Here is a 27,748-nt window from a genome sequence, read left to right as displayed (position 1 = left end):
CGTTTTCCCCTGCAGAGATATTGTTCCCTGCTAGAACTTCATGATATGCTGAATGAGAGGGGGATCAAAGAGGCACAAAAGAATCGAAAACTCACTGCTACATTCCAAACTTGTCCTACAGGTTTTACAACCAAGTTAATGAAACACTTCACTGTTTATCTAGTAGGGAATATATACTTTTTCTATCAATTCTCTTTTTTTTTTAGACAGACGATATTTGTGTAACAGTACGGATAAACTAGGAGATGTATAAGGAGGATAAAATGGATGTGACAATTCTGTAAAATTTTACCCATGCCTAACTTTCTCCATATAATGTCGCTTCCCAAATTCAGCATATTGCATTATTTTAGGTTTAGATTTTATGTCTGTTCTAGAATTAACATTGCATATATGAATTATATATATATATATATATATATATTTATATATATATATATATATATGTATATATGCAATGTTAATTCTAGAACAGACATAAAAACATAAAATCTAAACCTAAAATGTTTATATATTAATATATTTAATTGAATATATCTTTAAATCCTGACATGTACGGATATAGCGTCAGGGCAGATTTGGCAAAATGTTCAGTCATTACGTTTTGTTTTTAACCATTTTTTTTATGTGATATTCCATACAACAAGAAAAACTTACCCCGAGGAAGACTCAAAATGCTCGCTAATATGTTTGTTTTGTTTGAACTCTGTGTTTCAAGTCATGTCTGTACCATGTATGCACTGAATATTTTTAAATCCATTTTGATGGCATCCGTTTGTCTTGAGGAGTATGGTGCATTGTGCGTATAGTAAGTGTTAACCTCAGGGTATTATGCCTCTATTTGACATACCTAGTAGTTAAAGGGGTACTCCAGGTACTCAACTGGTGTCAGAAAGTAATATAGATTTGTTAATTACTTCTATTTAAAAATCTTAAGCTTTCCAGTACTTATCAGCTGCTGTATGTCCTGCAAAAAGTGTTGTATTCTTTCCAGTCTGACACAGTGCTCTTTGCTGACATCTCTGTCTATGTCAGGAACTGTCCAGAGGAGTAGCAAATCCCCAGAGAAAACCTCTCCTGCTCTGGACACTTCATGTCACGAACAGAGGTGGCAGCAGAGAGAACTGTGCCAAACAGGAAAGAAAACACCACTTCCTGTAGGACATACAGCAGCTGATTAGTACTGGAAGATCTGAATTATTATTATTTTTTTTAATAAAAGTAAATTACAAATCTATTTAACTTTCTGACACCAGTTGATTTAAAAACATTTTATTTTTCTGGAGTACCCCTTTAAGATCTGTATGGATTGAGACTAATGCACAGACTGTGCACATTGGATGGTAGACCCTTTCTATTTTTATTGAATACATTTTTACGATAAGAATCAATCAATCAATTCCATGAAAGCTTCACTGCACAACTTCCAGTGATCTACTAGTAACATTTTGGTGTCAGATACAACCAAAGACCTTTAGGGGAGTCCATGAATTGACCGGTCGGAGTCAGGTCAGGGGACTTTTGTGGAGTACATGAACTGACAAGTCAAAGTTGCTTTGGCTTCAGGAGACGCACAGAAATAATGTTGTATTAGAAAGATATTTCCATACAATGGTGATGTACCTGCAAAGGCTGAGAATAGGTATAAAACAGTCACTCCCACCCAAGAGTCACTCCCTCTCTACAACAGGGTAGGGAACCTTGGCTCTCCAGCTGTTGCAAAACTCCAACTCCCATCATGCCTGGACAGCCAAAGCTAAAGCTTCGGCTGTCCAGGCATGATGGGAGTTGTAGTTTTGCAACAGTTGGAGAGACAAGGTTCCCTACTCCTGCTCTACAAACTACCTAATGTTTCATGGAGGCTAAGATTCTGTATTCCCACTTTTCTATATCCATATATTTCTCTGCCCTTCTGCTACGTATCATTGAGCAGGCAGAAGTCAGTTTGCCATTTGTACTTTAAAAGCTGAAGAACCCTGACTGGGTCCCAAGGGTTAACTGGGAAAACTGAGAGGAGTACTGGCATACACTATTAGGAAAAATCCAACCTATCAGTAAAAGGTCATAGATAATACTAGAATATAGTCATTGTGTCATCATGAAGATAACAGTTTTTGAAAGATTTTTTTTTTTGCTGGAGTTTCCCTTTAAGATAATGTAAGGTATAATACATGGAAACTGAGATAGAAGCAGCAAGCACAATCCAGCCGAATTTACATAGCGCACAGTTGTGTCGTATATCTAAGTATATTTCTATAACAATACAACATTCCGCCTGTTGTGTTGGTAGTAGCTGCTGCATTGTCCGCAATCTAACCATGAAATGACATTAAGGACTGTGTGCTATCATATAGAAGTTCTACAAAGCAACATTCTGCAAACTGTCCTCTTTAGTAAAAAGAAGGTGACTCGGGGGGGGGGGGGGAACTAGGCACCCATCTCAGAGGGGCAATCAGTCAATTTCATGGAATTCTTGCCTTATTTGTCACAATAAGTGGGAGTTGGAGAAAGTAGGAGTGTCTGATTAGTCGCTGACCAACTGTGATGTGCCTGAGAGTTTGGGACAGGGGCTTCCGATAAAGCAAACACAGGGGGAGATTAAATATGCTACAGGGAGACAAAGAAAGTTCCTAGCACATTTCTGAAGGGTGGATATATGGATGATAGATAGATAGATAGATAGATAGATAGATAGATAGATAGATAGATAGATAGATAGAGCGGTATGAAAGGGAGAGACTACATATGTTAAGTGCCATCCAGAAGTAAGCAGGAAAGGGAACAAAGGAGGGTCTCATCTATTGTGAAGGAGCAGGCACAGATCAGGTTCTGCACTTGTTCTGTGGACGTGGTGTGGCTGAAATGTCACGCAGGAAACAGAGGAAACCTCAGCAGCTCATCTCAGACTGTGACAACTCGACCTCTTCAGAGAATGGTAAGGAGAAAGAATGGGATGGAAGGAGGGGACACTACTACTTCTCCTCTTATTAGTCTCATGGGAAAAGTTTGCCAACTTATATTGAAAACATTGAAAACTTCATTTTAACTTATCACCGCATTAGATACAATATACATAGGAAGCACTGTGATATTCTACTGTATACTTCTCTAGCATATATACTTATAGCAAGTGTTTCATAGTATTGTCCTATGATTGTCATACACGCTGAGTGGTATCCATTATATAGACGTAATGCAGAAATCCACCTCTCTTTTTTTTCTTCTTCTTCTTCTTGGGCTGAGTTCATACAGCAGGTGGATGCAGTCTGCATATTAAACATTTCAAAAGAAGGAGTCAATCTTAAAGGAAGGAAAAGTAGACAGGAAAAAAGATAAAATAAAAACTAAGTAAAATTTCCATGTTGTAAATGTGGCCTAATAGATATAGAAGCAGGAGGCGGGATAAGTGTATTTTATCTTTAGTATGTATTTTAGTTAGTACAGTATGTGCCTACACATGTTCAACAGTATTACAGTAATCTATCATTATTTTTGTAGTCTTCTACTATCCTAAGGCAGCATCTGTTCCCTAACCTATACAGAACCTATCCCTCTGTATTCGTAGCACAAAACATGACATCCCTATCCCCAAACAGACCCCAATAACGATAAAGTTGATACAAGCACGGGATTCTATCAAGTAATGATGGGAATGTATTTCCAATACAAACTACAGTTGTGTTACTTATATCTATGTAAGGCCTTAAACTAATCTAAACAAAATTTTGATCTAAAATCTATATATATATTCTGTATAGAGAGTCGCTTTTTTTTAATTTAATGCATGCAAAAGAATTACCATATATTTAAGTTACTTCTCTGGTTGGTCAGTGAAAATTCTTATTCAAAGAACTAAGATGCAACTCAAAAAGATCTAATTGTTAGGTAACTAAAACAGTCTTTTTTTTAATATTGGGCACTTTTATAAATTTACTGATAGGTACAGGTTCACAGCGGCAGGAGCGGACACCATAAAGAGAAATATATAGGCCTCCTTTAGAGTTTTTCTTTCTTTGGAATGAGTTCCTGATTTTCTGTGAAAACACAACAGCCAACCTTAAGGAAACCATGCTGAATGATACCATATACCACCATCAATACAATGTAGGAATTCCTTTTTTTTTCAGCTTGTCCTCAACTCCTTGTTAAAAGAGTGAATGGTAATAAAGGAAAAGGACAACTGCCCAATGCCATAGCCACCTCTTTTAGTAGAGTGTCTGCATTTGTATTAAACAGAATGGCGGTTTTGCTAACAAAGGCAAAAGGGCCAGAATGATCAAATTAAATGAAGTCCAGAAATACGAGACCATATAAAGTTTACACTATATTATATACTTTGTGCCAAAGTTTGCTTTGTGGGATACTAAAGGTTATCTGTAGGCAACTGGGTGCTCTAAACATTGTTTCCCCTCCATATCCATCCTCTTTCCTTATACCCAAAGGGGTTGTCCAAGATAAGAAAGCCATAGCTGCCACAGCTGTCTGGTTGTGTGTGGTATTGCATCTCGGCTCCATTCACATCATTGAAACTAACCTGCAATACCACACACAAACTGAAAACAAGAGTGGCGCTGTTTCTAGATAAAAGTGGCTATGTTTTTCTAATCCTGGATAACCCATTTTAAAATGAATATACATTATGATCTTCCCACAGCCTCATCAAAGAGTTGTATAGTTCATAAATAGAGAAAAGTGCAACTAGATCATGTTCAAGTCCGATCGTTCAGCATTTGAATACTGGTGGCTGAAGAAGTTGGAAGCAGCCCTAGAGAGTCCTTGAAAACATGGATACAGCCATAGGCCATAGGCAGTATCCATGTGTTCCTGGACTCCTTAGGGCTGCATCCAACTTTTTTAGCCACCGATATACATATATCTAATTCGGACATGGTTAAGTTGCGCTCATCTCTATTCATATAACTTGATTAAAGCACATAATAAACAACACATTGGCCCAGATGTACTAATGTGTCTGCACCAGAATTCTATCTATAAAATGGGGTATTGGTTTTTTCTTTCCTAATTTATTATGTGTTTTAATCACTTTTAGTAGATGGCACTTTAGCATTAGCAAATAAATATTAGGTAGCACATTCTCATTTTACAACATAACTGTATTGTCTAAATACCGTATTCTGAGTAAAGTTCTCTAGCTATATTGATTAAAGTAATACATATAAATAATATGATGAGGTTTCATGTCTACACGATATTATATCAATGAGGCTTAAGCAAACTAGTCATTGTGTCAGGTTACCAGATTGTAGCTCTAGCTCCTTACTGTAAAGTTAGAGATCTCAGGAGATCCAGCCCCATTCCTTCAAGCTCATTTCTGGAAGACCTCCCTGACTCCCTGACACCTTCTTCTGCCTAAATGAGCACTGTTATTAAAAAAAAATGTATGACATATCACAGGGACATGTCCAAAGATTTGATCTGTCGTACTCTTACTGCTGAGGCCCCCACTGATCAGGAGAATGAGCCAGAAGAAGCGCACGGTAGCACATTTCATTCCCCGACTCTCAACAATTTCTTTCTAGGCAGCTCCATTATAAGTCTATGTGGTTGCCAGGAAAGAGATGACTGACAGCGAGGAAGTGCAGGGTATTGCCACCTACGTCTTTCGGCTAGTTCTCACTGGTCAAAACTTTTGACATGTCCCTCTGACATGTCTAAAGTTTTTTTTGTTTTTTTTTTACTACGACAGGTTCCCTTTAATGGATTACTGGACTCCAAAAGTATAGGGAAAGTTTTATGGTGTCTATTTTTTCCAGCCCCTCCAAGAATAATGGTACAGAGATTGCTGCCATTGTTGTCAAAATGTTGTTGATAATGTTGTCGCTTTTCAGTTAGCTTCTTATCAACAGATGATATAGGGTAACTAATATAGGGTCACTGATATAGGGTCACTGTTGATAGAACAGGCCAACAGTACAGGATTTGGAAAAGACAACCGATACAGTCCCACTTCCTGTTGTCATTTTGGTTATAACAACTGATGCAACTAAATAGAAAAAGACTCTGTAAATAAGTGTGAAACAAGGTATATATTGATAATCATAGAAAGGAATTACATAAACAGACCATATTTTTTACATTTTAGGTTCATATAAGTATAGGCAACATACACCTAATACCACAGTTTTTGTGTTAATTCCTTCATTAGTAAAAAAAATAAGTTTTATGGCAGGAAAACATCCAGCCCATCTAGTCTCCCCTACATCATCCCCATTTTGTTTTTATAGATACATGTTTATCTAAGGCATACTTCTTCCAAGCACCTAGGGGGAAGATGTGCACCTGATGCACCTGCAACTTATACCTGTTAACAGCCATAAATTGAGATTGAAATCTGAGATTTCTGCTGCTGCTGCACAGGTGGTCTCAGACGTCTGCCTAGATTTATCAACACACATATGTCTCTTAATAAATCCAGCGCAAGAATACACTGGTTTGGGTTACTTAGGCCTGGCATATGAAACTTTAGTCTCAGTAAATCCCCCCCCATAGTTCTTAAAGTCTTTCCTTATATGCTTTATGTTTAAGAGTTTCCACCATTTTTGTAGACATCTTTGGACCCGCTTTATTTTGACAATATCAATTTGTAGGAGGTCTCCAGAACTGGACACGGTGGCCTGAAACCCATGCTTTCTGTTTTTTATCCACAGCAACCAATCATTTCATTTTACCAGAGCTCGTTAAGATACAAAACACGAGCTACGATTGGTTGGTGTGGGAAAAAAAGAGTTCTATATAGTGGGATCACAATCTCCCTCTTCCTACTGGTTATACCTCTAGCTATACAGCCCATCATATGATTGGCTTTCCCTACCACCTGGCTGCAGTAGTGACTCATTTTAAGGCTGACAGAAATCACTACCCCTAAATCCTTCTCATCTGAAGTCTTCACTAACACAGAACTGCCAATACGATAGATAAATTCCTTCTCCCCGAATGCATTATTTTACATATGGAAGGTATTGCAGTTTAAATTGTTTTTACCATTTATCTACTAATGTGAAATAATTTTACATATTACAGACACCTCCAGGAAAATCAATCCATTGTCATCGGCAAACAGACAAACCTTAGTTACCAAATATTCTCCTAGGTCACTTAGAAACATATTAAAAGAATAGGACCCAGAACAGACCCTTGTGGCACACCACTTGTAACCAGTCTCTGCTTAGAATATACCCCATTACAACAACCCTCTGATATCTATCCTTCAGCCAAACACAAATCCACTGAACTATCCAGGAATTAAGTCCAATTTAATACCTTATCTCTCTTAACTCTTTACATGACACTACATTCAAGGCTTTGCTGAAATTAAAAAAGGAAATATCCACGGCACCACCTTCATCCAGCACTTTTGCAACATGGCCAAAGAAATCAATGAGTTTAGTCTGACATTATCGTCCCTCAGTAAAGCCATGCCATGCTGGTTTAGGTCCATTGGTACTTAGTGGTCAATTATCCTCCTTTCTAAGAAAAGTTTTCACTATACCATTGCCCAGAGCTCACTAGCCAGTAGCCTCTCTTCTACTATCTTTGGCGAGGAAAACACTGGCCATTCTCCAATCATCTCCTGTTAGAAGGGACTGGTTAAATAAATAAGAAATGCATTAATAACAAATGTTGAGTAAGCTATTTTAGGACATTTTTTTGGAAATAAGGACTAAAATGCTGATTTCTTTTAGCATAAGGTCACATTTAGACCCAAAATATATTTCATATAAATCAGTGGCATTTTACAAAATTCCATTCACACAATATTTCCAGAGAAAATTGGAATATGCTGTATATGCTATTTTTGACTTAAGAGAAGTCAGAATTAGGCCTCATGCACTCAGTATAGTGTTTTTATATAGTTATATTCCGGGATAGTCTTAAACTAAATATGATGGCATGTTGCACAACTTTTTCCTTGTTTTAATTGTTTTAATTTAAATTCTTGTTTTAATTTAAATTAATTAAATTCACATAGAATGCTATGTGCACCGGACATTGAGCTTGTGCTCATGAGGACTAGTGTTCTCAACATATTAGGTGACATTTTTTAACTAACCTTTACAGCTTACATTAAAACTAAATTTTAGGAAGGTACTCTTGTTTTTATATAACTAAGGAAGCCAAAATAAGCCGCCTAGGTCTATCATATGAAAAAAATGATAGCAAAATGAGTATATATATATATATATATATATATATATATATATATATATAATTGGTTGCAATTGGTAAAAACTATTGCTATTTACAATGAAGGATATCTCAGTTTTTTTTACATTTTAATGGGGTATTTTGGCTTCAGCCAAAAAAACTTAAAGGGGTTTTGCGACCTTGAGTGGGAAGTGTATGATTGTGTAAAGTCTGACCAATGAGACCCCCCTTTTCACATGTCACGTAGACACAAGTGGTCAGGCTTTCACTGCTAAAAACCCCTCAAATCATTAGGTATAACTGGGTGAAATTAACTTCAATGACAGGAATGCTTTAACAAAAAGTTCTTTGACTTTCTGATATACTTATTGGATTCATAATAGGTTTCAAAATCTTAATGTTACTCAAACCTTCATCATTAGCTAACATGTGACTTCCAATACACGGATAAAAAAAATAAATAAAAAAAAAATCCTGATATAGAACCCTTATCAAAGCTTAACAAACCAGGCCAGTCATCACATGACCAGGAGTCTTAGTCTCTGGGAATGAAGAGTTAAAGTTCCAAATGATTGACAGCAAGCAAAGATTTTGAAAAAAATATTGAAATGATACACTAAGTTTGGTGAAAAATTGCAAATAATAAACTCTATACACTAAAAATGGAAAATCCCTTTCAATCGAGACAAGAACTGCTGGAGACGGAGTTCAAATAAGCCGATAAAGTAACTTTGAGTTACTTTTATATTAAAGTAAACCTGTAACGTCCCCATGATACTGAGAACATAAAGAGAAGTAGATTTGGATGGGCTTAGTGTATTCTAAAATATACATTTCCATAAGGGTCTGAAAAGTGCCCAAGACTTCATTGTGAGTAGTCTCTTACAAGGTAGTGTGGAATATGTTGGCATGCCACAAATACATAATATTAATGCAAGGCCACACACAGTGTGGATGAGATAAAGCCTTTCTGGCTTGTAGAGTCAGCAGCAAAGCTGGGATGGGAATTCAGGGGGGTTGGCTCCATTCTCAGCTCATTGAGTTGGGACACTTTCTTTGCATTGTCCCTGTGATGAGAGGGGGCTTTTGTGACTCACAACCTTAGTTCAGCCAGCTGCAAAATCTTTTTCCCAGGATCTGAATAGGAGAAAAAGTGTAAGTAAAGGAGGGGGGAAGGCAGGAGAGGAGGGGGTGAATGAAGTAAGAGCATGCATCTACGCACACGGCTTCCTTAGGTCATCTTAAGAGGGTGGGCTGCCTCACCTGGATAGCTCGAAAAGTGAAGGGATTTGGGCTATTTTACTTAGGACACATGCTATATGACCTATATAAAGTAGAAATAGACCTTTACACAGGAAACTTTTGCGGAAATGATTGGACAGATTGTATCTATTCGTATATTGCGATACAAATATAACAGCTGATCCTCTTTTATCGTCTAATCCGTCTGGAACAAACAACCTGTATAACCATTGGGGAAATTTTACTATTCCAAATGTTGTAATTTTTCAGTCCTGCGCCATATTTATTATGGGTTTTAGACACCCCCTCCATGTACAATATAAAGGGACATGGTTTCGACTTTACAACATCAAAAAGTCACCAGAATTTTGGCGCAAGATACTGTGTGTGGTTTAAGCCAACTAATAGTTGGCCAAATTTCTGACAACTCCGACGCGTGCAGACATGGGTTCCCACATGCAGTGCCGCAATATGGTCCCAGCCCCAATGACATAGCTCACCCCCCTTTAAGCAGTGTATCACTGTGTCAGCACTTCCTGGAAGTTGAGCACATGAGAGCAATAGTAGATCATAACTTTTTATAATCTGGGGCAATCCCTATGTAATGTATATTGGCATATTAAATACTGATAATGAAAGAAGTTACAGAAGAGTGAAATGAGAAAAAAGAATATAATATCTATAACCTAGTGTATGCTATTAACTCTATAGACTATGCTGCTTACATAAAATCTACTATATATTACTGTAGAAATTTCATTAAAGGGGATGTGTCCTGCATTAACCATTGCCGGGGTACTTAGTACTGCATGGCAGCCATTCAGATCAGCTGTTTGGAGAGTAGATTTACATTCTGTCTTCTTAGAGGGAATTCCAGTCTGGAAGATCGCCCCATAGTAAAATATTTTACTGTAATAGAAAATAAAAGTGGTAAAAAATAATCTTGGCAAATTCCACAACAAAAGTGGAAGAAGAAGGTACTTGTGAACAAAGTCTTAGATCCCATGAATATAACTTTATTACAGTTATGACCAGCACAAAACTGTAATATGGCTGCTATGGAGGGACTCTGGGTCATTCCTATATCTTTCTAACTTTATATAGAAAACTTTTTTCTGTTTTATTCTGTTTTGTAGCATATTCTCAGGCATATAGGTTCCACCAAATATATACACAGAGCTCATACATTAGTGCAGGGGTACTCAACAACTTTTAAAGATCCACTTGATGGGGTCTGTTGTCAGGTGAAGGTCCGAGCTCAACATCAGTGGTAAATGTGTTGTTTTGTTAACAACAAACGTTGTTGAACTATTTACATACAGAATTGATGTTTATTAGTGGGAAAACTGCTGTTTTTGCTCTCTCAACAGCCCTTATATAGTCCCCCTGTGCGCTCCACCAGTAGTATATAGCCCCTTTTGCACTCCCCCAGTAGTATATAACCCCCCTGTGCACTCCCCCAGTAGTATATAGCCCCCTGTGCGCTCCACCAGTAGTATATAGCCCCTCTGTGCGCTCCCCCAGTTATATATAGCCTCGTTGTGCTCCACCAGTAGTATATCGCACCCCCTGTGCGCTCCACCAGTAGTATATAGCCCCCTGTGCGCTTCCCCAGTGGTATATAGCCCCCCTGTGTGCTCCCCAATAGTATATAGCCCCTCTGTGCGCTCCCACAGTAGTATATAGCCCCCTATGCGCTCCCCCAGTAGTATATAGACCCCTGTGCACTACCCCACTAGTATATAGCCCCCCTGTGCACTCCCCAGTAGTAAATAACCATCCCTTTACGCTCCCTCAGTAGTATATAGACCCCCGCTTTGTGCTCCCCAGTAGTATATAGTCCCCCTGTGCTCCCCCTTCCATATAGCATGTAACATAAAAAAAAAACCAGTTATACTCACCTGGGTCTGGGCGTCTCCTCTTCTCTTCCCCTCTTGTGGCTGCACTGCAGCGGTCACAAGAGGCCGCTCTCCCTTTGTCCTGGCGCCGGCGCTCCAGTGACGTCATTTGAGCACCGGCACCATAGACAGAGAGCGGCCTCTTGTGACCGCTGCGGCCACAAGAGTGACTGACAGAGAGGGAGCCAATGGCTCTGTCAGTGCTTCTGCACGGTAACTTATGATAACTTTTGAACCACATTATATATTGTAATTCTGATTACATATGTAATTATAACTACGTTGAATTTCTGAGACAATTCTTGTCTTGTCTAATATGCTACACAACTACCTTCCCATTGGAAAAACTTTCTCTTGATCCAATATGGCGGCTTTCAAAAAGGCGGCCATGTTTTGTACATAGTCTATAAGATACAGCCCTCACTCCTTACTTGCTGTTCCCCCAGATATGTACTTTTGCCTCTTCTTTCTGAAATACAAGGGTATCCAGAGATTTCTGACCCTGTGTGTGTGTGTATATATACATATATATATATATATATATATATATATATATATACACACACCCCCAATGGCCCTGCTAGAAATTATGCCCCATTAGTGCCTCCTGCTTTTGTAGCGAAGAAAAAAAATCAGGGCCCAGTTCCCCAGGCAGATATGATAACATAACATCATCAGACCAGTCTATGACAGGATCCCATCCCTGCAGCTCCTAGGCTATAGGCCTAAAGTCCCTGCAGCCTAACAGAGTTAATAGCAGAGAGGCGAGATGATATTTCACTTCTACCCCATTGTATTGAAATGCATCTGCCTCTCCAGGACACAAATACAGGTGAACGTGGCGGTTTTCTGGATATCTAGGACAAAGCCAGTTCTAGCAATGTAGCTGTTCCAGATTAAAGTGCCTACTGACTTGGAAAGTGTATGACGGAGCAGAAAGCCTGTGGGTCACTATTCAGCTGTATGGATGTCCTGGGGACACTCATATAGTTGAAAGGGGTGCAAAGAAGTAAAAACTGTGAAACCTCCAGCATGCATAAATGCTTGTAACACTATGACGTGTTTTAATAAGTAATTAATATAATGGCAGCATAACCAGAGTGTGTATACTACTATTTAATCCTATGTACTCAATTCTGCCATACTCCAGAGGGAAAAAAAAAAATCTGTGATTTGCTCTAATTAGCCTGTGCTGCAGTCTGGGATTCGCAGGTGGCAACAGCTAGGAAGTTCTGACTTCTCATTCACACTGAGATTTTTGGTTCACACAGTTTTCATTCAATGCTTTCCTGTCAATCATTGTACAATTGTGCGGTGTGTGTAAAGCAGCAATAAATGGCTTGCTGACAAAAAATTGCATATGATGTCATCCCAATGAGTACAGGGTTGAAAAACATAATGTAGAAGCTTGCGACATGCTTCTTAATGTAGGTAATGCATGTCATGGATCAAAAAACACAGGGTTGGAAGTTTTTAACAGGATAGGTTTTCTCAGCTGTAACTAGAGGGGATATATAAGGAGCCAACTTTTTTGTTTTTATCTAATTGATAATAAAACAATGACAGACAGAACATGGTATGGTTTACACGAATCACAGCAAGGCATAAAAACATTTCCGTTTAGGTGTCCTCCCATATGTCTAATTAAAGGGGTTATCCAGCGCTACAAAAACATGGCCACTGTTGTCTGCAGTTCAGGTGCGGTTTGCAATTAAGCTCCATTTATTTCAATGGAACTGAGTTTCAAAACCCTACCCAAACTGGAGACAAAAGTAGGGGGAAAGTGGCCATGTTTTTGTAGCGCTGGATAACCCCTTTAAGCCTAAGGTGGATTAGATCACAAGAGATGAGCTTTACTTAATTTTGTAGTTACTTTTTTTTTTAGTTTTTTTTTTTACAGTCTTCCACCCTATCATACACTGAGCTAAGGCTATGTACATACGTAGTATTTCACACAGTTGTAACACCTCCTCGCTCCCCCTCCCACCCCTATCCATGCTTCATTGACCGTCAGCTATTATCAATAAATCATGGTTCCAAATCTTGCACCTGCACACAATTTGCGCAGCCTGGGTGCAAGATTTGGAAGCAGGGCTCATTGCTCAAAGTTCACTGTCAATCAAGAATGGATAGGGATGGGAGGGGGAGAGAGAAGGCATTACAGCTAGAGATGTGCTTAAGAGATGATTAGGGATGCGAGCGCAGATCAGTTTCGCTTTGTACAAAGCACCCCTCTGACACCTGAGTTTAATATCATAATTTTAAATTCTTTTAAAAAATATAAGTGTTAATAGTTAAAGGGCCTTCTGATTATCATGCAATAAATTGTTCGAATTTAAGCGACAATCTTAGGCTACATTCACACAATGTAACTTTTCTATTAATCACAGCATTTTTTGCCGATTTGCAAAACGGATTTAATTAATAGAGAAGTTATGTTGCACTGCAGTCAGAGGGAATCCCAGCTGAAGTGTATAGACATAGTATACACTCCAGCCGGTAACCCTAGCGGCCGCAGGAAAGTCTGACATGTCAGTTTTGTGCAGCCACTATTCATTAAATAGCGGCCGCACAAGCCTGACAGGTCACACAGTGGAGAGTGTGGCTCCGGCATGGTCATTTGGGATGCAGGCACACACGGATGCGCCCGCATCCTAATTCAGCACAAATAAAATTCATGCGGCCAGTACTGCGGTAGCGGCCAGGATGAACTTCACTGTCACAGAACGGTCGGTGTCTCACGTAGTGGGAACCCAGCCTTATGGTGTAAATGTGTGACCTCAAAATTATTGTTAATCATTCTTTCAGTGTAAACACTCATCGGTCACCGTATACATTACTAACACAATTACAATCTTATTTTCAATCGCATTAACGACTTTTCTTAGCGATTTATCTTTTCGTTTAAATGCCTACCATTTAAAGATAAAATCATTGCTTAGTTTTATCAATTAACAGAATGCTAAGTAAATGAACAGAAGAGACATCTAAAAGAAATCATGAATTGCTGTGACCATCCTCTGCCTTTAATACAGCATCAGTTCTTCTAGGTACTTGTACACAGGTTGTGAAGGAACTCAACAGGGAGATTGTTCCAAACATCTTGGAGAACCAACTACAGACCTTTTGTGGATGTAGACTAAGAGGCCTATTCTACGGAGTAATAATCGGCCGAATCGGCGATGTCCTTGCAGCCCTCGCTAAACGATTGTCGGGCCGTGGAATAGGCCCAGTAAACGAGCGACGAACTATCAGATCGGCGCTCGTTTACATCGTTGATCGGGCCCTGCTTGGCCCGTGGAATAGGACCCTAAGGGCCCTATTACACGGAGTGATAACCAGCCAAATTGGGCTAATTCGACTGATTATCGCTCCGAGACAACGATCAGCAGATGAAATGATCGGTTTGGACCTAAAATCATCAGGCACCGACGATTGCCCAAACACCTGATACCTTAACTGTCCCCGTTCCTAGTCTTCTCTCCTGTGCTCCACAGCTCCCCGATCCCGCCGGCTGCAGCGTCTGAGCGTCCTGTCAGCTGATAGGTCACTCAGCCAATCACAGGCCTCAGCGGTCCAGGCGTGTTATAGGCTGAGTGGCCTGTCAGCTGACAGGACGCTCAGACGCTGCTTCCACCGGGAGTGGGAAGCTGCGGAGCACAGGAGAAAAGACCAGGAGCAGGAAGAGGTAAGATATCAGGTGTTTGGGCAAGGGCTGCATGGACATCGCTAACGATGTCCATGCAGCCCTTATTGCCCAATTTCCGGACTGTCTAATAGGATCCTAACTCTAATCTCTTCTGTAATTCCAGCAAGACTTGATAATACTGACATCAGGGCTCTGTAGAGTCACTTAAAGGATTCTTCTTTACACAGAATATAGTTTATGATGAAATTGTCCTGCTGCTGGGAGACGTCTTACTTTGCAGCATTTTGTTCTACAACTGTCTAAAACTTTTCCACAGTACTGCGGAATGGGACCCAAGGGCAAAGTTATAGTACTCTGAATGAAGCAAACTCTACTCAAATAGTGGCCAATATGGTCAATACTAAAAAAAAAATGTATACTTCAGATTTACATATAATAACTTGCACAAAAACCAGACAAATTAATAGGTTTAAAAATTTTGTTCATAATTAAAAAGTATTGGTGAAATGGACATATTAGGATGGTAGTGTCCAATCTTCTTATAAATTATTTGCATGGGTTTGTTTGTTCGGTCTCTCTTTGCCGGAAAAAAACAAGGAAAAATTACCACTTAAAATGTAACCTTTATTACTACATTAATAAAAGGCCAATTTCTGTCAGAACACACAAAAAAAAGAAAATACCATGCCTAGAGCAGAATCCTATTTTACATCCTTTTTTTTTACATGATACTCCATAAGGCTATGTCCACACAGTCAAAACGACGGCCATTTGAAAAGTGTTTTATTTTCTAAAAACGTCCATAATATCAACAGTGTGTCAACATAGTTTGTGTGTCAACAGTGTGTCAACATAGTTTAAAAACTTTAGTAAAAAGTGCTTGTGCAAAACAACCCACAAAAAAAGTCAAAAAATTTGTGTAGGAGACCTAACAAGCTTTATGGGAATAAAACATTGATGGGGCTGGTCGTTGAACAATTATCATTGATGATTATGATGACAATTCTTTTATACATTAACTGCAGTCTGAATTTGGGAGCTCATTTGATCCTATAATGGCAGCTGGAAAAGAGTACTAGCAGCTAGCACAATTTGGCATCTATGATGACACTACTTTTCTGATTAACTTTTTTTTCAAAGTCAGTTTTAAAGAATGCTACAGGTAATGTATGATATATATGTATGATAATATTACTGGAGCCAAAAAGACTGCATGGAAAATGATAGCATTTATGTGTTCTCCACTTTAGGGCCACTTTGAGGCTATGTTCCCACAACGTCTTTTTTAGATTTTTTTTTTAAATGAAGCCATTAATAATGACCACGATCATTAACAACAGCCATAATTATTAAAAAAATTAAAATTTTTCGTCAAAAACTATAATGGAATGATTCGCACTTCTGCTTTTGGAACCATTACTAGCTTTGACTTACAAGTACTGTTGCAAAATACTAACTAAAAAAGTGACCTAACAAAGAGTTGAGCCCCGACAATCCAATATTCAAACAGATTGCAAGAGGGCCTATCTTATTTAACTACAATCACATAAACACAGGTACAGCCTGTTCAATGTAAATTAATTTAGCCATATAGAAGATGAAAGCAAATTCCAAGAAGCAGTTTCTTGGTGCTGTGTACTTTCTCTTCCGACGCTGTATCTCAAAGACCTGGTACCCCCAGCCAATTCAACAAGTTTAATTAAGCTCGAAGAACCCGGGAGTAAATTAGCCAGAACAAGGGACAGTTACCATGAAAGGATTACCATATCAATGCTTGGAAGTCGGTCCCCTTGGCTCTTGTGTGAATACAAATCAATTACCAGGAGCTGTGAAGCTGGCTTTTCTCTCCAGAGTATTAATGCTTGACAAAAGCAGGGATACAAAGAGAGGCCTGTTAAATGAAGAGAGAGTGTGTGTGTTTATGTGGGGGCGGAGGAAGATCGAAATGGGGGCTTCATGAAAAATAAAGGGCACTAATGTTCTGAGTTAGACTTTATTATATAAATTTTATTGTCTGAAAATCAAAATGTATAATGTAGATGAGTATTATTTAGCCACCAATCAACATCAGGATAATGACAGTGTGCTTGCAGTCAAATAGGTGAGCTTGGGGAGCAAGAGCATTTACCATTTGGGTAATAAGACCAATATTTGAGTGTATGTGAACCCAATTCTTGAATGTGAACCTTTGTAAAATTAAATTTTTAATCTTTTCATAGGGGACACAGGTGAAGAAGTTCAAGTGTGCAGGAAATGTTGTGCCCAGTTTGACGAACCTTCGGAACTTGCCAGGCACAGGGAAAGCTGCCCGCTTAACAACCATGTTGTGGTAATTGTAGAAAACCAGGGGGAATCCAATAGGAAAAACCAACAAATCAGAATAAATGAGGAGTCTCCTTCACGACCTAGCTCTCCAGAAAGTGTTGGGTCAGGAAAACAAACAATGGTGACTGAACAAGATGAAAGAGAAGCATGTTCTCAAATGATGGACTCTATGAAACCAGAAATGGACAAAAAAGGCGTGGGCCCATCTCAGCGATTCCTCATTCCAAATGGGGGACTGATAATGGAAGGTCTCTCAGGGCCGAAAGCAGGTCTGGCACCAATGAGTCAGGAAGCTGTTCCTGGAGGTCAGACTGCTGCAGCTCCCATTAACATCCCTATGATATTGGAAGAATTAAGAGTTCTACAGCAGAGACAGATACATCAAATGCAAATAACGGAGCAAATATGCCAACAGGTACTTATGCTTGGGTCTCTTTCCATGACTCCATCAAATCCACCGACATCTCCACCAGAAAAAAACACTACTACAAAATCTTTACCTATTTTTAGTCCAACAAAACAATCTGAATCTGTGCCTAACTCTGCAAAAATATTTTGCAGAGATGAAACATTTAAGCAATCCTTCCTTCATCTCTACAATCCCATTGGACAATCATTTGGAGCCAGGAGTATTGCCAATTTAAAAGACAAATTCATGGATGGGTTCTGCGACAAATCTGCTACAGGACAGGCAACTATTTCAAACACCTCACCAAGCCAACTCATTACACCACATGCAATTTTTCCACCAGGCTTACCCAGTTTACCAACTGGATTGTTTTTAGGGGCAAGAGTACTGGAGAATGCCCCAAGCCTTTTAAAACAGAAAAACAATGAATCACTACGTGGTGAAAGCCAACAAGAAAGAGCATCGGGAAAACACAAGTGCCGCTTTTGCGCAAAGGTTTTTGGCAGTGACAGTGCCCTCCAAATTCACTTACGGTCTCATACTGGTGAAAGACCATACAAATGCAACATATGTGGAAACCGCTTTACTACTAGAGGAAATCTAAAAGTACATTTCCATCGACATAAAGAAAAGTACCCTCATATACAAATGAATCCACATCCAGTTCCTGAGCATCTAGATTACGTTTTGACTAGTAATGGTCTCCCATATGGCATGTCAGTACCTCCAGAGAAAGCAGAAGAGGAGACAATAGACAAGAAGCCTGTAATACCTTCTATAATGACCACTGAGGGATTAAATATGTTTTCAAGTTCAGGTACCCAAGGACTGCCACCAGTCAACAAACTGGTACTCATGAAATCTGGAGATGTTTCCTCTGCACTCAAGAGTTCCAATGGTTGTCCAAAAGCAAAGTCTGATGAAAACACACCTCCTACAGAAAGGGCAGTCACTGGAGGAACTGATGCCACAGGAAGGATGCAAATTAGCAAGCTGGTTACCTCTCTTCCTAGTTGGGCATTGCTTGCTAGTCATTTTAAGTCTGGAAGCTTTCCATTTTCATATGCTGTAGATCCTTTGGGATACTCAGAGACATCAAAACTACAGCAATTGGTAGAAAAAATTGATAAACAGGTAACAGCACCAAATCAGTGTGTGATTTGCTTAAGAGTATTAAGCTGTCCCAGGGCACTAAGACTTCATTACAATCAACATGGAGGGGAAAGGCCATTCAAATGTAAGATTTGTGGCCGAGCTTTCTCGACCAAGGGGAATTTAAAAGCACATTACGTAGGTCACAAATCAAGTTTATCTTCAAAACTCCAAAATTCATGTCCAATTTGCCAGAAAAAGTTTACTAATGCAGTCACTCTCCAACAACATATAAGGATGCATCTGGATGGGCAGATTCCTAACGGAGACATTGCCCACGGGGATGGAAGCAAAACTGAACCTACAGAAGACAAGAGTATGCCAGACTTTTCAGATGAAATGAGCACCGACGAAGACTCACTGGATGCTACTGAATCGGAAAGTGAAAAAGCTGCCTTAGTAGAGTCAGAGATATCGAGCATGGATGATGATGCAACAGCTTCAGTTATGAAGAAGAATGAGGAGGATGACACATCCGCTAACAGTGCTAAAACTGTTGCCGAATCAGAGCAAAATGCAACCACAGAACAAGCTTCTGAAGAAACTAAGGAGAAGAGCAGTTGTGAAGAGCCAAAAAATAATGTAGAGGAGAAAACTGGTGTGGACAAAGTAGTGGAAGATGCCAAGGAGAAATCTGAAACTGATAAAAGCGACAATGAAAAGAAACAAACATCAGAGGTTGATATCAGTGATGTATCGGAGAAAAGTCCAAAAAAGGATGACACGCACATATGTATTCTCTGTTCTGAAAAACTGTCCAGCAAGGAGACACTGGAAGACCATATGAAATGCCACACCAAAGATGGGCTGTTCCACTGCTTAGTTTGCAAGCAGAGCTTCCTGGAGGCATCCATACTGACGAAGCATATGCTCCAAGCACACCAGGTGAGCCAAAACTTCCCTCCTCAGCCAATCAGCAGCCCCAAACACCCGAGTGCAGATTTGCCAACTCCAGCCCAAACATTTCTGGTCAGCGCAGTGAAGAGTGAAGTATTAAGCCCAACCCAGACATTGGCATTGGTCCAGCTTCCACGGCTGACGGTGCCCTCTTCCCTGTCCCCTCCTTTGAGACGCAGCCCTAAGCAGCATCTGTGCATAGTATGTAAGAAGACGTTCTCCTCGGCCAGTGCTTTGCAGATACATGAGAGGATACATACAGGAGAGAAGCCTTTTTCCTGCAATATGTGTGGAAGGGCGTTCACCACACGGGGGAACCTAAAGGTAGGCTCTCCATCTGAAGTATCTATTCAGTGAAATCCAAACTTGTAACAATCACTGAATGACACAACACTAAAATATATACCGCACAAGTCAAAGCATTCACATAATATACCTGTATTCCACTATACATTACATTATGAGAAATGTTTATGGAAGGACACAATACAACCAGTTCTGGATATAACATCTGTATTGAATTTGATCCATTTTGCTTATATAGTGCAGAATATGCTATTATTATGCCTTGTGCTTACCTATGTGCTAAGCATAGGTTTTCAACCATATTTGTATTTTCCCTCTGTAATGATTTGCTGCCTACATTTCCTATGAAGCCTCTGGCTTTGCAAAGAGAAGGGATGGAAGGTCATCACTGCAGCTCCCCTAATGAGATTACCTGGTAATCTAATCACCTGACTGGCTGGTAGAGTCTGGCCAGGTGGGACTCATCGGTGCGTTGGTGTCAGTTCATATTATATGCAGTTTTGTGAATTTTAGAAAAATATTGCTGTGTTGAACGAACTTCAGAAAAGTGTTCAGGTTCGGCTACGTGGCCTAACTGGAAGGCTTGGCATTCAACTCCCAGAGTTTGGAGGAATTGGCGTCCTGAAAAAATAGATATAGCCATATGCTGCACGCCTATTTTCCTGGTAGCCCTAGGGCGGCATGCCGGGAGTTGAATTCCAAGCATTGAGGTTAGGCTAGGTTGCCGAAAGTTCGCTCTATTTGACCTTTAATTAGTGAATGAATCAATGATTTTTTTAAATTCTTTTCTTTTCACACATTTTTACTGGGATTTGCACAAATAGCACTTTTTTGCCACAGTTCTTCAATATTATGCCTAATACAGAAGATGTGAACATAGCCTCAGGGAACTATGGGGAAGATTTATCAAACTGGAATCAGATTCCACCTTTCATTTTCCAAAGAACCTGTGAAGAATGAAAAGTGGAATCTGATTGGTTTCTAGGGGCAACTGAGCAAATTCTACTTTATACCAGTTTGATAAATCTCCCCCTATATGACTACTATATATCTTGCAATAAAGCAACAGCAGCATACAGAGCTTGGTGGAAAGGGGTTTCATAGGTGATGATGTCATCATGTAGTTCACAGGAAGTCAGCTGCCCAGGACAGACCAGTCCCTCTAAAAAATTAAACACTGTGATATTCTGTGGCTCAGACTAGTTTTTGAACAATCCACTTACAGTATTGAAACACAGGAATGAAGTTAAACAGATGGCACTGTGCGAACTAGTGATGGCGGGTGCACACAATATGGGGAAGAAAAGAACTAAGCTAGGTAGCTTAGCATTGTCCCCAAGGTAGCTTCAATTTGTGGGGTCAGGGTGGTAGACCTCCTCGTCTGACCACCCAAGCGACTCCACACTATAGAATTCTACATAAAATAAACATAAATAGGCTACTGGCTTCCTCTAGGTTCAGAGCAAAATGTATTTGTATATGTAACATCTAAAATGTCATAGCCCACACAACCTAAGGCTATGTTCACACTACGTAAAAAACACGGCTGTATTTCATAAAAACATCCGCATTTGCGCAAATAACGGCTGTTATTTAACAAATAATGGCCATTGTTTACGCAAATACGGCGGTTGTTATGAAATACGGCCGTGTTTTTTACAAAGTGTGAACCCGGCCTAAACTTGTATTTGAGACATGCTTCAACATGGAAGCTTTAAGAATTCTACAGGTATTTCATTTCCACTATAATATGTTCTAACCTTTCTTTTCAACTGCAGGTCCATATGAGTACACATGTATGGAATAGTAGCTCTTCCAGAAGAGGAAGGCGTCTCTCTCTGGATAATCTTGGTCCCTTGCTCTCTGGAACCCCAGTGAAGATACAAGACTTCTTATCCAGAGATATTCCCACACAACTGGTTGGAGTTAGCCCATTATCATTCTGGAACCAATATACGGCATACGTTACTAGTGGCCCTCCATCTTCGAATGGTAGCATCACCTCTCCGACCGCTGTCATCGCTCCACCAGCTTTGATTGGCTTGCGTGCGGCTAAAATTGGGCACATTCCTGCTGGTGGGCTGATGGAAGTAAAAGAAAAAAATCCAGCTGGTACGGAGGTTTCATACGAGAGCTCAGGAAAAGAAGAGAAGTAGAAGGCCGATGTGACGATAATGGCTTAGGGCCGTTGTGTGTATATATATGGTGACCCAACAATCAACAGTGGGTCTAAGAACTCACATGGGATCTAATACTGTACTGACACTGACTTATTTGGCCGTACTGACTTCAATGAGTTTCCCTAGTAGGAAGACACAATGAAGACTTCCTAGAGATCGGCAAGGAAGTCTAATGATTAGTGGCCCTATTACATTCCAGTTAACTAAACACATTGATGGGTTCTAACATAATATGAGTTGGAAAAACTTATTTTGGAGTGGGTAGAAAGAGTTGGCTGTAGAGTATCCATATGGGAAGCCAATTTGTTCATCGGCCATCAGTAGCCAGAACAACAGCAACAGGTATGCAGTATATCCAAGCTTAGAAAGAAGAAAAACCAGTGGGGTAGATTTATTAATAATCCTTATAGGACTGCTGGGGGGATTAAAGGACAACAACGTTTCATTCCTCACAGACTCTTTGGAAAATGAAAGGTTAAATCTGATTGGTTGCCAGGGGCAACTGAGCCAGTTTCACTTTACACCATGTTTGATAAATCTCCCCCATTGTGTGGTCGTGGTCATAAAACAATTTTTTTTTTAAAGCATTGCTCTATCCTCAAAAGCACCTTCATAAACTCATAACTGCCCTTAATAACTATGCTCTCTTTCGTCCACACTTTAAGGCTGGGTTCACACTACGTATATTTCAGTCAGTATTGTGGTCCTCATATTGCAACCAAAACCAGGAGTGGATTGAAAACACAGAAAGGATCTGTCCACACAATGTTGAAAATGAGTGGATGGCCGCCATATAATGGCAAATATTTGCTGTTATTTTAAAACAACTGCTGTTATATTGAAATAATGGCCGTTATTTACTCAATTTCAACATTGTGTGAACAGATCCTTTCTGTGTTTTCAATCCACTCCTGGTTTTGGTTGCAATATGAGGACCACAATACTGACTGAAATATACGTAGTGTGAACCCAGCCTTAGGGATTTTTGGCTCTATGTAGATAGGCTTTTTTTATGTATAATGAAGAGATAGGCAATCCTCTAATATAATCTATTTATGCTTGCTGTCAGTGAATAGATACATCCTCCCTTACATCAAGTGTTTGAAAACCAATCCTGATCATGTTCTGACATAGCTGTAAGCTTTACAATAGAGCTTGGAATGGGTTTGACACCAAACAGTAATCTAGAAATGGCGAGGAGATGAAGGTATATTAGAAAGTTGCAGACTTTTCATAATTCATTGATTAAATTTGTTATCCCACAATCTAAACGTATAACCTATCCATGGCACCTGATCCTGAGGTCTCCATTCTTGAAAACAACAAATGGGGGGCATGCACAGCCAAAACAATTAATAAGGTTGGGTGCTAACAATAGGCATATAGAAAACCTATATACCAGAAGAAGCAAAGAAAGGTATATGCCATATGGTAAGTAAGCACACCACAAGTCATAAAGTAAACTCAAAAAATAACAGTACTTTATTCCACAGGTACAAAAAAGAGATATAAATAATACTTATAGATCCAAAAAGATTAAAAACACTTAAAAAGCACACCAAACATGGAGACACCACGTAAGGTGTCATCCACCTTGACACCCCGTACAAGGATTATAATGTGTCCTGTTCAAAATAAAGAAGGTAAATAACCCTTCAAGAGTGAAAAAATATATATATTGCCATTCTTGTCATTGGTGGAGTCCCAGCATTTGGATCCCCATGATCTGATACTTATAACCTTTCCAGTTCATAGGTGACAGGTTTAAATATTAGGATAATGCCTTTAAAATGGTTTTCTGGCCTGAAATTATTGACACCCTGCACCCATGCACGTTGAGCTGAGCGGTGCCAGAGGTAAACAATGAATCAGAGCCAGCCAGAAGCCTTGGATCTAGAGATGAGCGAACCTGGAGCATGCTCGAGTCCATCCGAACCCGAACTTTCGGCATTTGATTACCGGTGGCTGCTGAAGTTGGATAAAGCCCTAAGGCTTTGTGGAAAACATGGTTATAGTCATTGGCTGTATCCATGTTTTCCAGACAACCTTAGAGCTTTATCCAAGTTCAGCAGCCCCAGCTAATCAAATACCGAACGTTCGGGTTCGGATCGACTCGAACTCGAACCCGGTTCGCTAATCTCTACTTGGATTCATAAACTATTTGCAGTGGGGGTGTTGGGTAACTGCAGAGCAGCTCCCATTGAAGTGAATGGGAGCTACTCTGCAGTTGCACAGCACCACCACTAAAGAGAGCATATGGAGCCGAGGCTGATCCTGTGGGTAGGCAGTCAATAGTTTTAGGCTATTTAACCATTTAAGCTTTTTTGACATAAAACCAGAAACCCCCTTTAAATAGTTATAGCTTCCAGCTGTGTAGTAATAACTCTACCTGCTCTGTACATTGCTCTGAACCAATTTTTAAAAGCAAATGTTCACTTTGTAAATACATTTAGTTACCATCTTCTTACTGGTCCTGAATTATAGCATGGATTCTACTACTAGTTAATGAAGCTTGTCATCAGTGTAAAGAAAGACAAGTCCCCAGATTTCACTTAGGTAATGCTGCCATGTATTCTGGGAAAGGCCGTAGTTCACACAGCAAATTACTGTATATTCCACAGTCTATGGACTACAATGCAGTGCGAACATCTATAGTAATGTGCCGATATCGAGCCAGCAGGGGCTGCAGGAATAGCTTACCTGAATGTCCTGCAGAATTGTGAATGTAAAAATACAGCTGTATTTTTAACATAAGGCTATATTCACACAACGTATATTGTCGTAAAATTATTACGTGATTATTACGAAATTATACGTTACCTTTCATTCTATGGGATCCCGGACGGAGCGTATACACATAGTATACGCTTTTGCATAATACAGACATTTGGGGGATTTTTACATTCATTTACACATTGCTTTATTTTCAATTATGGTGGCATTTAGCTGCTATTTTACTGTGTGTGAACCTAGCCTGTAACTGAGGACCAGCATAAGATAAGTAAAGCAATGTATTTGCAGTCTAGGTAGATTAATCCATATGTACACTTTAACATGGTGTTTAAAGACGAACGTAAACTGTTAACGTTAGGAAATATATAGTAACGGTTGGTTTTGTTAGGACAAAAATCATATTATGAGAACATAGTTTTTTTTACTATAGTTTCCATATGAAATGTGTTTGTTTAATAAAGGTAATCTCTTCCATACAAAGACTGTTCATTTGTATTTTATAAGCATGTATTCTAATAATTCCGATCTTCATCACATCACCATTCCAGGCAAAACCTTTTTATTTAAATAAATATACCCAGGGTGTTTAAAAAAAAACAAAACAGTACTCACCTTTTTACTTCCCTAGTGTCAGTTATCGGTCTCTGTTGTGCTTAATTTTTGGTGATGGGGTAGGCACACAACATTGTCACCCAGCCAATAACAGGCCACACTGGCATCCTGTTTTAGCCAGTGATTAGATGAGTGGCACAAAGCACCTTCAGCATCAATCAGGAAGCAAAACACAGAAGCAGAGACGAGGCGCTGTGATAACTGTGAGGAAGGTAAGTACAGGTGTTTGTTTTTTTTTAAGACAGTCTGGGCATTAACAAAAAAAAAACCTTAAATGTTAATATACTAACTCATCTGACCTGCTGATATGTCCCTATTGCACACAGGGGAGTGAGGATAAAGGTAAGTTTCTTACCTTCAATCTCTGCACCATTTGTGTGCTATTAAGAGTTTAAAGCGACTCTGTACCCACAATCTGACCCCCCAAACCACTTGTACCTTCGGATAGCTTTTAATCCAAGATCTGTCCTGGGGGCGGTTCGGCAGGGGATGCAGTTATTGTCATAAAAACAACTTTTAATCCTGCAGCACTGTGTCTAACGGCCAGGGCTTACATTTGTATATGCATTAGGCTGGCACCACCTCTCCGTCATTCCTCCCCGCCCTCCTCATCATTAGGAATGCTCCAGGCAGATTGCTTCCTATTCCCCACCTGTGTGCATAATGAACACGGGCTGGAATGTTAATACACCTGTGCAAAGCTCAAATAGCAGTAAATGTTCCTGGATCATTCCTAATGATGAGGAGGGTGAGAAGGAAGGACGGAGAGGTGGTGCCAGCCTAATGCATATACAAATGTAAGCCCCAGCCATTAGACACAGCGCTGTAGGATTAAAAGTTGTTTTTATGACAATAACTGCATCCCCTGCCGAACCCCAGGACAGATCTTGGATTAAAAGCAGCTATCTGAAGGTACAAGTGGTTTGGGGGGGGGACAGATTGTGGGTACAGAGTCGCTTTAAAGCCTATGCTAATTAGGAGTTTTCATAGTGCGCTTCATAGTGTGCAGTGGGGAGTTTTGATGCAGGCGTGCACGGATGCGCCTGCATCAGAACTCTGCAGCCCTAAAGATCATCCGGCCGGTACTGCAATACCGGCCGGGATGATCTTTTCAGAGACCGGCCGTTCCGTGACCCAGCCGGGTCACGGAATGGCCAGGCTCTTACGTGGTGTGAACAAAGCCTTACATTGTGGAAAATTTGCCACGAGTGCCCATACAGAAATGTATAGATGTGTTAGGTGTTAAAGAGTAACTGTCATGTTTTTTTTTTATTGCAGAAATCAGTAGTATAAGCGATTTTAAGAAACTCTGTAATAGGTTTCATCAGCCAAAAAAGCCTCCTTCTGTACTCAAGAAGCAATCTCCCAGCCTCCCCCCCTGACTTCTTATCTGTGCATTATCAGGCAAACACCTCTTCATTACAGAGAAGCCAGTGAAGACGGGTTCTGCTCTCTCCATTGTAAGCCTATGAAGGGGGGAGGGGCTGAGGGAGATGAGGGAGCAGGAAGAGGTGACATGAAGGTCAGCTGTTTGTAGACTGTCTGGGCACCTAAACCGCAGGATTCTGGGGTCCGAAAGGTCAGTGCTTATCTATGAACTTACTGAGAGAAGATTGCAGGGTGTTGTGCTGTGCAGGACTGCTCCGTGCTCAGTCACTCCTAACAGCCCCTCCCCTCTCCATAGACACATAATGGACACAGAAATCCTGCTTTATTTGATGTGAGGGGGGAGGCTGGGAGATTGCTTTTTCAGTCCAGAAGGAAACTCTTTTAGTACATAAAACCTATTACAGAGTTTCTTAAAATCACTTGTACTATAGATATTTAATGTTTTCAGAAAAATGGCCCTGAAATGACAGTTACGCTTTAAGGGATTTTCTCAAAATCAGAATTTTAAAATGTTTTATAACTTACTGGGTTCTAAGTACAGACTGAGGGTATCTGATAGTTACCATGGGTCACACTGGTCACTTGCCATACAAGCAGGGGCGTAACTACCACTATAGCAGCCATAGCGGCTGCTATGGGGCCCGCCGCATCAGGGGGCCCCATGACCTGCTCCTGCAATACACTGGGCCCCCTGAGCCGTCATCATTTGCAGCACCGGGCCCTGCTGGTCTCCTGGGTTTTGCAAATGTCCCTTTAACTGCAAGCACTCCTGACCAGAGCTAGCAGTTAT

The 27,748-nt window shown here is 40.0% G+C and overlaps 1 protein-coding gene across 1 annotated transcript; it reads left to right on the top strand.

Annotated features, from left to right (window-relative positions):
• Positions 1–2,862: 2,862 nt before the first annotated feature.
• SALL2 (spalt like transcription factor 2) lies at positions 2,863–22,200 on the top strand. Its single transcript, XM_069963464.1, has 3 exons — positions 2,863–2,935; positions 17,175–20,062; positions 21,823–22,200. The coding sequence occupies exons 1-3, from the start codon at positions 2,863–2,865 to the stop codon at positions 22,198–22,200; spliced, it is 3,339 nt and encodes a 1,112-aa protein (XP_069819565.1).
• The last annotated feature ends 5,548 nt before the right edge of the window (positions 22,201–27,748 follow it).

The sequence above is a fragment of the Dendropsophus ebraccatus genome, chromosome 3, assembly GCF_027789765.1.
Source record: "Dendropsophus ebraccatus isolate aDenEbr1 chromosome 3, aDenEbr1.pat, whole genome shotgun sequence".
Classification (NCBI taxonomy): domain Eukaryota; kingdom Metazoa; phylum Chordata; class Amphibia; order Anura; family Hylidae; genus Dendropsophus; species Dendropsophus ebraccatus.
Note: the sequence above shows the minus strand (reverse complement) of the source record. Positions and strands in the feature narration are given on the sequence as shown.

What these genes read in the sequence shown, in the direction of transcription:
- SALL2 (XM_069963464.1), top strand. Translation starts at nt 2,863, where the DNA reads ATGTCACGCAGGAAACAGAGGAAACCTCAGCAGCTCATCTCAGACTGT. An exon ending in CTCGACCTCTTCAGAGAATG is followed by an intron (nt 2,936 to 17,174) that starts GTAAGGAGAAAG and finishes ATCTTTTCATAG; the next exon opens with GGGACACAGGTGAAGAAGTT. An exon ending in CCACACGGGGGAACCTAAAG is followed by an intron (nt 20,063 to 21,822) that starts GTAGGCTCTCCA and finishes TTTCAACTGCAG; the next exon opens with GTCCATATGAGTACACATGT.